The sequence below is a fragment of the Hemicordylus capensis genome, chromosome 2 (assembly GCF_027244095.1).
Source record: "Hemicordylus capensis ecotype Gifberg chromosome 2, rHemCap1.1.pri, whole genome shotgun sequence".
In the NCBI taxonomy this organism is placed as follows: domain Eukaryota; kingdom Metazoa; phylum Chordata; class Lepidosauria; order Squamata; family Cordylidae; genus Hemicordylus; species Hemicordylus capensis.
The window spans coordinates 233,661,768-233,675,055 of record NC_069658.1 but is presented as its reverse complement, the minus strand read 5'-3'; the positions used below and the strand labels follow the sequence as shown (position 1 = coordinate 233,675,055).

Here is a 13,288-nt window from a genome sequence, read left to right as displayed (position 1 = left end):
TTATGGCAAGTCATGCTTGCTACCACAAGACATGACAGGGTCTGTGATGGATGGTCATTTGGGGGTGCAGATCCCCTAATTCTGTCCCTTTTCCCTTGCAGGCTCCTCCTCACACTCCATGGACTTTTTCTACACGGGGGTCTCGGAGTCCAGCCAGGGGCTGCCTGAGTTCACAGCTGTGGAGTCTGTGGATGACCAGCCCATCATTCACTACGACAGCAGCACTCAGAGGGCCGTGCCCTGAGCACCATGGATGGAGAAGCTGGGGAGAAATGTCGGCCCATTCTGGACTGCAAAGTCCAAGGGCATGCAGAACTGGGAGGCACCATTCAGGGCGGCACTGGTGGACCGGCAGAATTACTACAACCAGAGTGAGGGTGAGCAGAGGATTGCCCCTTCACCCCAAGGATTAACCCCCTGGTTGCTGCAAACATGTGCTGCAAGATGCACAGCCCATGACACCCCCATATGATTTGCAGGGAACCGTTCACACCATGGTGCAGTTCAAAAAATAAAAATAAAAATCCCTGTTATTTAGTGCAGCTATGTGATCTTTTTGTGCTCGGTGTGCTAGTTAGTCCATGAACAAGGCCCACACATTTTGGCCATCGGCCCCATCTCAGAGCATGAGTGCTCACAGTGATTTTGGGCAGTGTGTCCCCACCCTAGAAATGGAAAAGAGGTGATAGAACTGCTGCACATACAGCCTTCTATGCAGTGGCAAAGGGAGGCTGGTGGGGACCTGTGTTTGGTCGCTGTCGCTGCCGCAGCCCCCTGACCTCACCCCCCATGTCTAACGTCAGATGCAGGGGGCAGCTAGCCACACCCCCACATCTGATGTCAGATGTGGGGGCACGGTCTCCCTCCCGAATGGGGCTGCATGGCCCCATTCGGGAGGGAGATCGGCCCTGCTGAGTTGGCAGCGAGGCAGGGAGAGTCACTCCGGCCACACTGCCAACGCAGCGCGGGCCAATTTCGGTCCCAAACAGGGCCACACGGTTTGTTGGTCCTCCAAATGTTGCTGAACTACAACTCCCATCATCCCCAGACATGGTGAATTGTAGCGGAGGATGAAGGGAGTTGTAGTTCAGCAACATCTGGAGGACCACCGGTTGGGAACCCCTTTATTAGGTTAAAACTGCAGTCATATTTGTACAGAAGGAAGTGTCATCGTCAGGGAAGTATGAACTGAATTGGTCTCTATCTTATTACTCATAGGCAGGGATCTTCCAGCTGTCTCCAGCCTCCAGGCTGTGGCCTTCCTATTTCTTCAGCCAGCTGCTTTTCAGGGCACTCTTGGGACAGAACAAACAAACAGAGCAAAGCTTTCTCTTCTTCTGCTGGTGGTGGCAGCTGTGTGTATGTAGTTCCTGCCCAGTCCTCTGGATTGGTCCTTCTGTTGTGATTTTCCCAGGGTTTTTCCCTGATTAGGAAAGGTCCATCCTCCCAGAAGTTGCTCTAAGTGAGGCCTAGTTCTCCCTTAAATCCTTCCCATCACTATAAGACCTTATTTTTTAAAAGTCACAATGAACATTCTTCATTCTTCCCACAGGTTGGTACTGATGTGCTGTTAAGTGCAGCTCATGTGTTAAGTTGACTCTCTCTCTCTCTCTCCCTCTTCCTCTTCCTCTTCCTCTTCCTCTTCCATGATATGCCACTATGAGATAAGTTTCTGAAGGATAGCTTAGAACTCTCTAAAATACTTAAGTGCATACTGTACGTACATACATACCCTCTTCCTTTTGAAAGCAGCTAAGTGAAGAAGCAGTGTTCCCTATAACAGGGATTCCCAGGCGTTGTTGACTTCAACTCCCATAATGCCCAGCCAAAGGCTACTGCAGCTGGGGATACTGGGAGTTGTAGTCAACAACATCTGGGAATCCTGGTTAAAGGGAACACTGAGATAGACCTCTTGGATCTCCCTTTTTCTCCCTGGGCTTGTAGGAACCTTCACAGGGGAACAGCAGGCAAATGTGAACCCTCTTTCTTGAAACACACCCAATGCACACATCACACACACACACCTCTGCCCAGTTCAGATTTCTATTGCTTGAGTTTGTTGGGGAGGAGGCTGGAACAGAGGAGTTTTCAAATATCAGCGTTCATTTCCTAGAGGATTTTCTAGAGCAAGGATTCTCAACATTGGGTCCCCAGATGTTATTGGACTTCAACTCCCATAATCCCCAGCCAAAGGCCACTGGAGCTGCGGATTATGGCAGCTGAAGTCCAATAACATCTGTGGACCCAACATGGAGAATCCCTGTTCTAGAGAGGGTGAGAGGACCATTCCTCCCGGAACATGCCCCAAACCATAGTCTTGATAGCTATAGGCAGAGGCGCTCTAACCCCCAGACCTTGGGGACTCAGTCCAGGGGGGGGGGCCTCCAAATGGCCAGGGGGGCTCCTACAGCCACCCCACGCCTGCCTGCCACTGAGAACATACGTGCGTTTTTGTTTATTTTTTAAAGATGCCGTGCTGCCAAGGGGTGGCTGCCGTGTGTGTGTGTGTGTGTGTGTGTGTGTGTGTGTGTGTGTGTAAGCCGAGCAGTTGCCTCCCTCCCTCTCTATTTTCTACTTTGTAGCAACCGCTGGGCACATCCTTTCGGCCCAGAGGCTGTTGTGAACCGTGAGGCACGCCTGTGCAATTGCGCGATCACCACAAGCCCATGACGTCACAGACTTGCAATGATATCTCTCTCCCAGCTGCCGCCAGGGTGGGGGGAGGAGGACGACTGCTCAGCTCACACACACCCACACACCCCAGCAACCACCTTGGCTGTGCAGTGGCTTTAAATTAAAAAACATAGGTTCGCTGCAGCAGGAGGCCCCCAAAAGGAGGTTTCAGGGGCCTCATGGGTGGCGGGGGGGGGGGGCTCGTGGTGGAGCTGGTCCGGGCACCAAAATTACCTAGGTGCACTCCTGGCTATAGGCAAGCTACAGGTTCAGAGGCGGGATGCCTCTGAATACCAGTTGCAGAGGAGCAACCGCAGGAGAGAGGGCATGCTTTCTTTTTCTCCTACTTGTGGGCTTCCCAGGAGCATCATGTGGGCCACTGTGGGGGAAAAGATGCTGGACTAGATGGGCCTGGAGCTTGATCCAGCAGTGCTCTTCTTATGTTCTTATGGGTATAGTAAGATCTCAGGCTTCGCCCCTGCTAACTGGGCAAAGAGGCACATTTTTAACGTGGTGATTCTCTTTATTGAGCAGGGGGAGAGTAACTGGCCCTATCCACCCCCAGCACAGGACCTCCAGTGATTGTTGCTGGTGTCTATCTGATCTTTCTTTTCAGATGGTGAACCCTTCAGGGACAGGGAGCCATCTTGTTTATTTATTTGTTATTTCTCTATGTAAACCGCTTTGAAAACTTTTGTTGGAAAGCGGTATATAAATTGTTGTTGCTGAAGTAAGGGGCCTGTGCTGACCCAGTTCTGACACCCCTGCTCTTCTGTGTTTCTTGCAGGGCTTCACACCTGGCAGTATTTGTATGGCTGCCGGTTGAGCAAGGATGGGCAGAAAGGGGGGTACATGCAGTATGGGTACGACGGGAGGGATTTTCTCAGCTTTGACAAGGAGACCCTCATCTGGGCAGCCACCAATGCAGCCGATACGGGGGCCCAAATGGCCAAGAAGGAGTGGGATTGCGATACGGAAACGAACAAGAAAAAGAAGCATTATCTGGAAGAGACCTGCATTCACTTTCTGCAGACTTTTGTGACCTATGGAAATGAGTCCCTGCTGCGTAAAGGTGAGGAGGGGTGTCATGAGGGGAGTTGGTGGGCTGCAGTTCTTTCATACTGGTGGAAGTATGGACTGTGCCACTGAATCGGGATCATAGAGATGGGGGTGTTTTTAGGTCATCTAGTCCAGCCCCCAGCTCAGTGCAGGAAACCCAGAGCTAAAGCATCCCATGCACGTGGCCCATGGACAAAGCATCCTTCACTGCACTCTAGAAGATTCCCTAGTCTATCTGCCTTCCCCAGACACAGACACCATGGCTTGAGGTGAAGATGACTCATGGAGCCCTTTGTCATATGTTCACTGTTTCCAGAGCACCCATGAAAGGTTTGTATGTAGAGAAATCATGATAATCTCCACCAGTACAAGCCTCCATAGGTGGTCTGGAGAAAGGGGGATGAGTCACACAATCGTTTAAATATAGGTTTAATGTGGGTTACCGACATTAGCGTGATTGTGTGGACCCATGCCAAAGTGGGAATCTCAGATGCATCTTGGGTCACCTTAAGACCCCAAAGTTTGGGTCCACACCTTGGTGTGGGTTCACACAATCACACTAATGTTGGTAACCCACATTTAACCTAGATCTGAATGGTTGTGTGAACCAGGCCAGAGAATGCAAGTCACTTTTTTAAGGGGTGTGTCCGAACCGGTCCGGAGGCCATTCTGAAGGCCTCCGAACTGCCGGACTGGTTCGGACCTGGCCGGTCCGGGTCCGGGTGGGGGGTCTTCCTTTAAGGGCAGGAGGGCTTGCTTACCCCTCCCGCCTCTTTGCCCCCTCCAGCGCCCGTATTCCACAGTGTAATTGGGGCGCTGGAAAGCAGCTGCCCCCCCCGCGAGCGGGTTAGGGCTAAACGTTAAGTACTGCCGCCGTCCTGGCCCCCCCCCCCACCCCGAGTGCTCACCACATTGTTTTCTTAAAAAGAGAGGAGCTCGCGAACAGAGCTCCTCTCTCGGCAAAGTCCTGGCCCAACTGGGGCCTTGGGCGCGCGCGCGCGCGATAGGACGCCAGATGGAACTTCCGGCAATCGGAGGCCCGGTCTACCCGCCTAGACGAGGCGGGACGGCGGCAGTACTTAACTTTTAGCCCTAATCCGCTCACGGGGGGGGGGGGGCGGTGGGGGCGGCTGGTTTCCAGCGCCCCAATTACACTGTGGAATATGGGCGCTGGAGGGGGCAAAGAGGCGGGAGGGGTAAGCAAGCCCTCCCCACCCTAAAAGAAAGGCCCCCCTTCGGTGCCGGTCCGGACTGCGCACATCACTACACTTTTTAGTACGGGTGAGAGATGTCCAGATGGGTCCATCACTCCTAGTAGTCTTGCAGTGGTATTCTGGACTGTCTTCAAAGGCAGCCACACACAGAGAACACACTGGAGTATCTAACAAAGAGATTACCAGAACAAGAACAACGGAGGGCAGGTTGTTTCTGTCTAGGAAAGTCTGCAGCTGGCACACCAGCCCAAAGTGGCAAAAGGCACCTTGTGCCACATATGCACAATGTAACTGTGCATGCCCTGCTAACTAGGCAAAGAGGCACCTTTTACCGTGATGATTCTCTTTATTTAGCAGAGGGAGTGTAACTGGCCCTATCCAGCCCCAGCACAGTACTTCTAGTGACTGTTGTTGGTGTCTTTATGTTTCTTTTTAGATTGGGACCCCTTCAGGGACAGGGAGCCATCTTATTTATTTATTATTTCTCTATGTAAACCGCTTTGGAAACTTTTGCTGAAAAGTGGTATAAAAGTTGTTGTATGCATCTTTGACATCTATCTAAAGTAAGAGCCAGCTCAAAAAGCACCCCTAAGCTGTGGAACTGCTTTTGGGGGGGAGGGGTTGTAACACCACCCAGGACAGGTTGAACATCACTGCCCAGAATCACTGAAGCACAACCAACAGAACCTCCTTCTTGTCTGGATATAGCTTTAGTTAATTTGCACTCATCCAGCTGGTTCTAGGCAGGTATTCAGCACCTGGTCCTGAAATAAAGGATAATTGGGGGCATTTTAAAATAGTCTTAAAACATGCAATTTCCATCACAGGTTTCCCACAAGTGGCCAGCAGATGGCACTGCATAATAGCACATAGAGGAAATAAACTGCTAATAGGCTGCTAATATGTAAAATGCTAATACAATAGTGGGGGGCGGGCAGTGTAATCTGGTCAGAGAACAGATAACTGCAAATAGCTTCTGTTTTCAAATGGAATATTTCCCTGTCTGGAAATGTCAATAGAGTGGAGTGTCAGTGCACTCTGATGAGTCCTGACTTCATCTCTATCACCACCACCACCAGTTTCATGTATATATCAATCAGCATGGAGACCAAGACATAAACCTATGAAACACCATAGCACAAGTTCAGTGATGCTAAATTACAGTCATATGAAGCTGCCTTATACCAAATCAGATCATTAGTCTATATAGGTTAAACATTGTTTGCAATGACCAACAGTGTCTATCCAGGATTTCAGGTATGGTCTCTGACTTCCCAATGAAAGAAATAGAAAAAACGCCAATATACGTATGAATGGAACTTCTTGAATCACTTCATTAACATAAGTCACTTATTATAGTAAAACACTGAATATACATGAATCACTTGACAAGGTTTCGTGATAAGTCCTTGTTTCCCAATGAGCTTCCTCAGAAGTGAAAGAACAATTGTTATGTCCCAAACATGATAAACTTTACATTCTCCCTGGTGTACAGAGTTCTTCAAAATATCCTCCAAAAATGTTGCTTCAGTTCCTCCAAAGGGAGTGTAGATTGTATCCAAACATTCTTAGATTTCTCCAAGGGAGTTAGACAGAGTCCTTATAAATACAAAACACAAACCATACATAAAAGAAAACATTTGCACAATGCAAAAAATGAGAGAAGACATTTATACAACGTACTGAAATTCATATGTTTACATCAAAGATAATTACCCAAAAGGTGCAACGGTTCACAAACTGCTGCCCAAGCTGACACCCAGCCTTATCAAGCCTGCTCGGATGAACTGACCAAGCTGTCTTACTCCAGTTTTACAACACTCTCAATCATTCTCAGCTGCTGAGCTGAACCTCCTAATCAGCTACTATCTGGCCCTCATCATGCGTAATTAGGGCACCACGATTACAAAAAACAGGATAAGTCTAAATTCGTGTTTAAAAGCGTGATGAGGGCCAGATAGTGGCTGATTAGGAGGTTCAGCAATGTTTTGTATTTTGTCAAGTGATTCATGTATGTTCAGTGTTTTACTATAATAAGTGACTTATGTTAATGAAGTGATTCAAGAAGTTCCATTCATACGTATATTGGCATTGTTTCTATTTCTTGCATTGGGTGGTATTTTTTTCTTTGTTATTTTGAGTAGTACCACTCTCCCCTTATATTTTTTCTGCTCCCAGACCTAGCTTGAGATGCTGTAAAGGGCTGTATTGGGACCTTCTGCATGCAAGGTATGCACCCTACCTTTGGATACCTTCCCTTTGGATACCTTTCTGCAGGGCAGGAATGTAACTATTATAGCAGGGCTGTACAAGCCCGCCCCCCTGGGGAGGTTTTGTAGCTGGTTTTGGACCACAGTTTCCATCATCCTCAACCACAGTGGTCAATGGTTAGGGATTAAGAAAGTTGTAGTCCAACACCTGTAAGAGGACTGAAGTTGTGATGCCCTGCATCAGAGAGCAATGCCCCCAAGACTCCAAATTCCACCGCTAATGGATGGCTGAGGTGAGGATACAAAGCTTGATGGTATTGGCATGGAAGCCATAGTCCATGATATTAGAAATTTACAGGGATCTGTCCAGTTTAGCCATGGCTGCCTGGTGATGTTCTTTCTGAAGCTCAGAATAAACTCCCTTGCTAAATTATATAGTTCTTAATTATTGAGGCTATTCTCATGACCGCAAGAAAGCGAGCTAAGGGAGCCCAGCCCTTAGTGCTCCACTAACCCCGTGATGCTGATCGTGTGCCACTGCACGACTGCAACACATGAGTAGACCCCTAACCGGGAGGCTACAAGCCTCGGCTACAAGACTTCCAGGAGCTGGGTGGCCCCTGATCCCTGCTGCCCCTACCTGCTCCATGACGGAGTCGGTAGTTGTGTGGGCAGCCAATCCAGCTCCTCAGGGATGGCTCCCTGCTTGTTTTCGGGGAGAGTGGACTAAGCCCGCTCTCCTCACAGAGCCCAATAAGGCTCTCCACACTGCTCATGTGGAGAGCCTCATTGTCTTTGAGTATTTTCAGTGTAAGAAGGTGCTAAGGAATGCCACGGAATAATGCTCTTCAGGGTAGATCCAGATATAAGATATCCCATCTCAGGAATGGGATTCTATAATAACCATATGCGGTCTCTTCCTGCGATTAAACTACAGCATCTGTTCTGCAAGTTAAGAACATAAGAACAGCCCTGCTGGATCAGGCCCAAGACCCATCTAGTCCAGCATCCTGTTTCACACAGTGGCCCACCCGATGCTGCTGGAATCCACAGGCAGGAGTTGAGGGCGTGCCATCTCTCCTTCCCTCTCTCCTGCTGTTACCCCCCTGCAACTGGTACTCAGAGGCATCTACCTCTGAGGCTGGAGGTGGCCTATAGCCCTCCAACTAGTAGCCTTTGATAGACCTCTCCTCCATGAAGTTATCCAAACCCCTCTTAAAGCCATCCAGGTTGTTGGTTGGAGATGTGTTGTTATCTGTATTATCAGTCATGTTTCCATTTTTCCAGAGGCCCCACTGGTGAAGGTGGCACACAAGGTGGTCCACGAAGGCCTGACAACCCTCATCTGCCAAATTTATGGCTTCTACCCTAAGGCAATCAATGCCACCTGGATGAAGGATGGGGCAGTCTGGGAGCAGGAGACCTTCCTCGGGGATGTCATTCCCAACTCAGATGGGACCTACCATGCTTGGCTCAGCATCCAGATTAACTCCAAGGACAGGGGCCACTACCAGTGCCATGTGGAACATGCCAGTCAGCCACAGCCTCTGGAGTTCAGTGTCTGGGAAATGTCTGGTGAGACGTTGCAGGGTAGGCGGTCTAATCTCTTTAGGGTGGGCTGGGGTAGGGGGCAGATTCTGGGAATTGAACCCACATGGGCACTTGGGGTGGGGAGTGAGAGCTCCAACAGGAATACCGCTCAGGCCATAACCAGGGCCGGGTGACGGGGTGTGGAATCTGGGGGTTGGAGTCTTCTACAAGAGAAAACAGCCTATGAACACACTGCTGCCTACCTCATTTCCCCTTGGCTTTCTCTCTCAATCCCATCCCCCTGCCTGGATGAAGAATCTGGATTGCCCCCTGTTCTGGAGCTCTCAACAGGGGTGCCAACGGGTTCAAAGAACCCGGGCTGCCAATGAAAAGGGCTGCCAGCTCGGGCTCTGGAGGAGCCCAGAGCAAAATCCCTGCTCCCATGCCCAGGCTGCTGAGAGCCCAGGCGAACTCTCCGTCAGTTATTTCAGGCAGCGCCAACTGCCCAATAGGACGTTTAACGGCCCATCAGGCAGCCGGTGCTGCCTGAAATGTTGAGCCAAGAGCTCGCTTGGGCTCTCGGCAGCCCAGGCCACACCCCCTTTGCTCGTGATGTTACCGTCTTACCTTCTTTCTTTGTCCTTCTCCATCTTCCTTTCTTGTCCCCTACTTTGCCGTCCACTCACTTATGCCCAGATACCTGCTCTGCGCAGCCTTCTGTCTCTCCCCTCTTTCTCTGTTGGGCAAGTGCCTTGTGCACTGAAGAACCAGCTGGCATATAGGAGTGGGGAGAAGCATGGCAGCGGTGGGAGGCAGGAAGTTAGAAGACGTGCACGGCAAGAAGTGCTTCCACTTTGGTGTGTAGGGTAGGAGGGAGAGAAATACTGGCTCAGGGAGAGAGGGAGGAATCAGACAATTTGGGGAGAAATGTGTGCTAAGAAGGGAAGAAACATGTCGGTGGTGGCTTGTCACTGGAGAAAAACGGGTGCTGGAACTCCATTCTGGTGCGTTCTTCCAGGAAAAAAGTGTCCTGATGCTGCCACATTAACCGCCTTTCCCCTCGTGGACAGGTACTCCAACCAATGCAAACCCAACAGGTTTGTGCCCAAATGTAGGGATGTGCGAACCGGTTCGAATTCGAACTGGTTCTAATTCAAACCAGGGTGGTTCGAAGGTTTGAATTCGAACCAAACCAGCCATCAGGTTCGAGCTGCAGGTTCAAATTTGAACCGAACCAGGGGGTGGTTTGATTTGAACTGGTTTGAACCAGTTTGGACATCCAACAATTGGTAGGATTGTAGCTGGCACCCAGGGGTACCTGTCACCCAAACCCCAAACAATCGGACACTCGTACGATTTTTAATGAATTTTTGAAATTTATTTTTATTTTTTCTCATAGGGTATAATGGGACTCAAATGAGGCCATTATACCTTATTGTGGAGCACCCATGGGTGCCAACAACCACCCAAACCCTGAAGCAATCGGACAGTCCTACGATTTTTAATGAATATTTGAAATATTTTTAATTATTTTTCTCATAGAGTATAATGGAACCCGAACCAGTCCATATCTCCTATTGTGGAGCACCTAGGGGCACAAATGTGGGGTGGGTGGTAGACAGACAGGGGTGCCTACCACCCACAAAACCCCAAGGCAATTGAACACTCCTCTGATTATTGGTGAATTGTTAAAGTATTTTTGAATTCCTCATAGAGAATAATTAGGATTGCAGCAAATGTATAGCTTCACGTCAGGGGGAAAGGGGTATCGTAGAGTGGAGTGTGGTGGGTGGTAGTTCCTAGGGTGGGCAAGGAATCTATCAGAATTATTTGAAAGGAATTGGGCAAAGGGATGATTTTTAAATGATTTTTGAAGTTTATGCATCTTTAAGGTTTTTCTCCATAAAGAAGCATGGAGGTGTCAGCAAATGTATAGCTTCATGTGGGGGGCAAAGGGGTAGCCTAGAGAAGTGTGGGGTTGGTGGTAGTGCCAGGTAGGGGCAAGGAAGCTACCTGAATTTTTTCAAAGGATTTGGGCAGAGGGCTGATTTTTGGTGAATTGTTGAAGTTTGCATGTCTTTAAGGTTTTCCCCCATTAGGTATAATGGAGGGTATATCGCTTCACGTCAGGGGGAAAGGGGTGGCATAGAGCAGTGTGGGGTTGGTGGTAGTGCCAGGTAGGGGCAAGGAAGCTACCTGAATTTTTTCAAAGGATTTGGGCAGAGGGCTGATTTTTGGGGAATTGTTGAAGTTTACGCGTCTTTAAGGTTTTTCCTCATAAGGTATAATGGAGCTTTCAGCAGCCCCATAAGTGCACTTGGGGGGTGCTGGGGTGGCCCAGAGCGAGTGGTGGTGTAGTGCACATAGGGTGCCAACCACCCCCATGGGTTTCTAACCCATGGGGTACAGGGTTCTGTTGTTTCTGAGGTATTCTGAGTGTGGATTCTATGATAGCAAATGAGATTTTCAATGAGACACCATGAATCCACTCTAATTTGCTATCATAGAATCCACACTCAGAATACCTCAGAAACAACAGAACCCTGTACCCCTTGGTTTAGAAACCCATGGGGGTGGTTGGCACCCTATGTGCACTACACCACCACTCGCTCTGGGCCACCCCAACACCCCCCAAGTGCACTTATGGGGCTGCTGAAAGCTCCTGGGCTTTGACTCCTGGGCGCTTTCCAGGCTAGCTGCTCAACAGCAGCAAAATGTCTCCGTTCAGGCAAGTAGCATTGAAAACATAAACAGCAGCAGGGGAGCAGTCTCATGGAAACTAACAACCCCAAATACCAGCAACCTTTTTACGCAAGATATACGACATCCGTGCTCTATATCACAGCAATTAAATTTGAAACAAGGCATTGGGAATGTGAACGGCATCCCGCTGTCCACGTAGGGACTGCAGTGTCACAATGCAGGAAGTGTGGAAGCACACTTCTGAGATATGACGTGACCCCGTTGCAGGGTCTAATCTGGAAAGCGCCGTGTGGTTGCCTTTGGTAGAATACAGGAGGGGTTTACAATTGCTATCTCCCGCGCAGTGTGAGATGATGCCTTTCAGCATCTTCCTAGATCGCTGCTGCCCGATATAGGTGTTTCCCATAGTCTGGTGTTTCCCATAGTCCCATAGTGTTACCCATAGTCTGGGAAACATACCAGCGGGGATTTGAACCGGCAATCACTGGCTTGCTAGTCAAGTCATTTCCCCACTGAGGAAGAGGCTTAGGAAGGCTGAAATAATTGTGGGTTGGTATTCAGAGCAAGGAAATGCCAGTGTGGCAAGATGAACAGACTAACTGCAACAGTGCATCAGGGAAAGGGCCATTTGGGTCGACTTCCCTTTCCTCAGGAAACTCTCTGTGTCACCCCATAATTCATCCCCGAGGGCTGTGCACGGTGGCACAGAAGTCTCCCGGGAAAAGGAGAAGTCATCAAAAATTGTCCCATTCTTGGTGCAGTCTGTTGGGAAGTGATGTTAGCCTGATCCTCTTGCTACACTGGTGCTTCCTTGTTCCGAATGCCAGCCAGTATCCCTTCCCATAAGAGTTGTTTGGGATTCTTTCACTCATTCGGTCTTATTTCTCATTCCAGCCCTGGGTTCCCGTTGCGGTGCTTTTGGAGGGGAGCATCATGAGGGCCAAAGCTGTTATCCTGCTTTGGTCTGGGATATACCTGGCCTTTGTACACAACAGTAAGTAAACTATGAAGGTAGTGAGTGTGGCTGGGTGGAAGAAGAAGTCTACCAGTTGTGATTTCTAACTAAGAATGTTCCCTATTTGGAGACCGTGCGAGACGATTGGCCATGTGCTTCTGTGCTGTTCTTTCTGTCATGAGCTGCGTTCCGAATATATTGCTCCTCTCTTTCTGATAAAGACACTTATGATATATTGCTCCTCTCTTTCTGATAAAGACACTTATGTCTTGCACTCAGTAGCCAAATTCTGTACGGCTGTGATTAAAATGTGCTTATGGTGTGTCAGAAACGGTCAGTTTTAATCGTCCCTCCTTTTTCTTTTAGATTTCGTTTTATCCTATTTTTTTTTTATCTCAATCTTCTACATAACTGATTCTACGTATGGATATGCATGTATGTGTTTATACTGATATCTACCCTCAGGGTAGATTTATTTGATCTGGATTGTGTATTTGATCAAAGATCACAATGAACTAAAGTGAACAAAGAATAATTTCTGATGGAGAAGGAACTCCGGGCACTGGCTCACAAAAAGAGCAGTTTAATGGGAATGGTCCCATAGCTGCCTGCTCTCTGTGAGGCTGTACAAAATACGCCTGCACTGCTGCAGAGAGCGCCAGGCTGTTCCATTCCTACTAACCACTGCATAGCTGCACCTTGCAAAGTGACTTCCGTTATTCTTTCGTAAAGAAGAGAACAGAGCCCTGTGGTTCTCTTTGGTAGAATACAGGAGGGGTTTTTATTTTATTTATTATTATTTATTTTAAAATTTATATCCCGCTCTTCATCCAAGGAGCCCAGAGCGGTGTACTACAGACTTGAGTTTCTCCTCACAAGAACCCTGTGAAGTAGGTTTGGCTGAGAGCGAAGTGACTGGCCCAGAGTCACCCAGCTAGTCTCAT

At 48.8% G+C, this 13,288-nt stretch overlaps 1 protein-coding gene and 1 long non-coding RNA gene across 2 annotated transcripts; one reads left to right on the top strand and one right to left on the bottom strand.

The window, feature by feature from the left end:
* Positions 1-253: 253 nt before the first annotated feature.
* Positions 254-11,382, top strand: LOC128343842 (major histocompatibility complex class I-related gene protein-like). Its single transcript, XM_053293277.1, has 4 exons — positions 254-377; positions 3,461-3,745; positions 8,444-8,731; positions 11,378-11,382. The coding sequence occupies exons 1-4, from the start codon at positions 254-256 to the stop codon at positions 11,380-11,382; spliced, it is 702 nt and encodes a 233-aa protein (XP_053149252.1).
* Positions 6,261-6,753, bottom strand: LOC128343394 (uncharacterized). The gene is made up of 2 exons (XR_008315501.1): positions 6,663-6,753; positions 6,261-6,545 (listed from the first exon to the last, which is right to left on the bottom strand). It is a non-coding gene; the product is annotated as an uncharacterized LOC128343394 (long non-coding RNA).
* Positions 11,383-13,288: the final 1,906 nt, after the last annotated feature.

Excerpts from the sequence above, each read along its gene's own strand:
- LOC128343842 (XM_053293277.1), top strand. The coding sequence starts at position 254 with ATGGAGAAGCTGGGGAGAAATGTCGGCCCATTCTGGACTGCAAAGTCC. Across the intron at positions 378-3,460 it reads TTACTACAACCAGAGTGAGG|GGCTTCACACCTGGCAGTAT; the intron begins GTGAGCAGAGGA and ends TGTTTCTTGCAG. Across the intron at positions 3,746-8,443 it reads TGAGTCCCTGCTGCGTAAAG|AGGCCCCACTGGTGAAGGTG; the intron begins GTGAGGAGGGGT and ends CCATTTTTCCAG.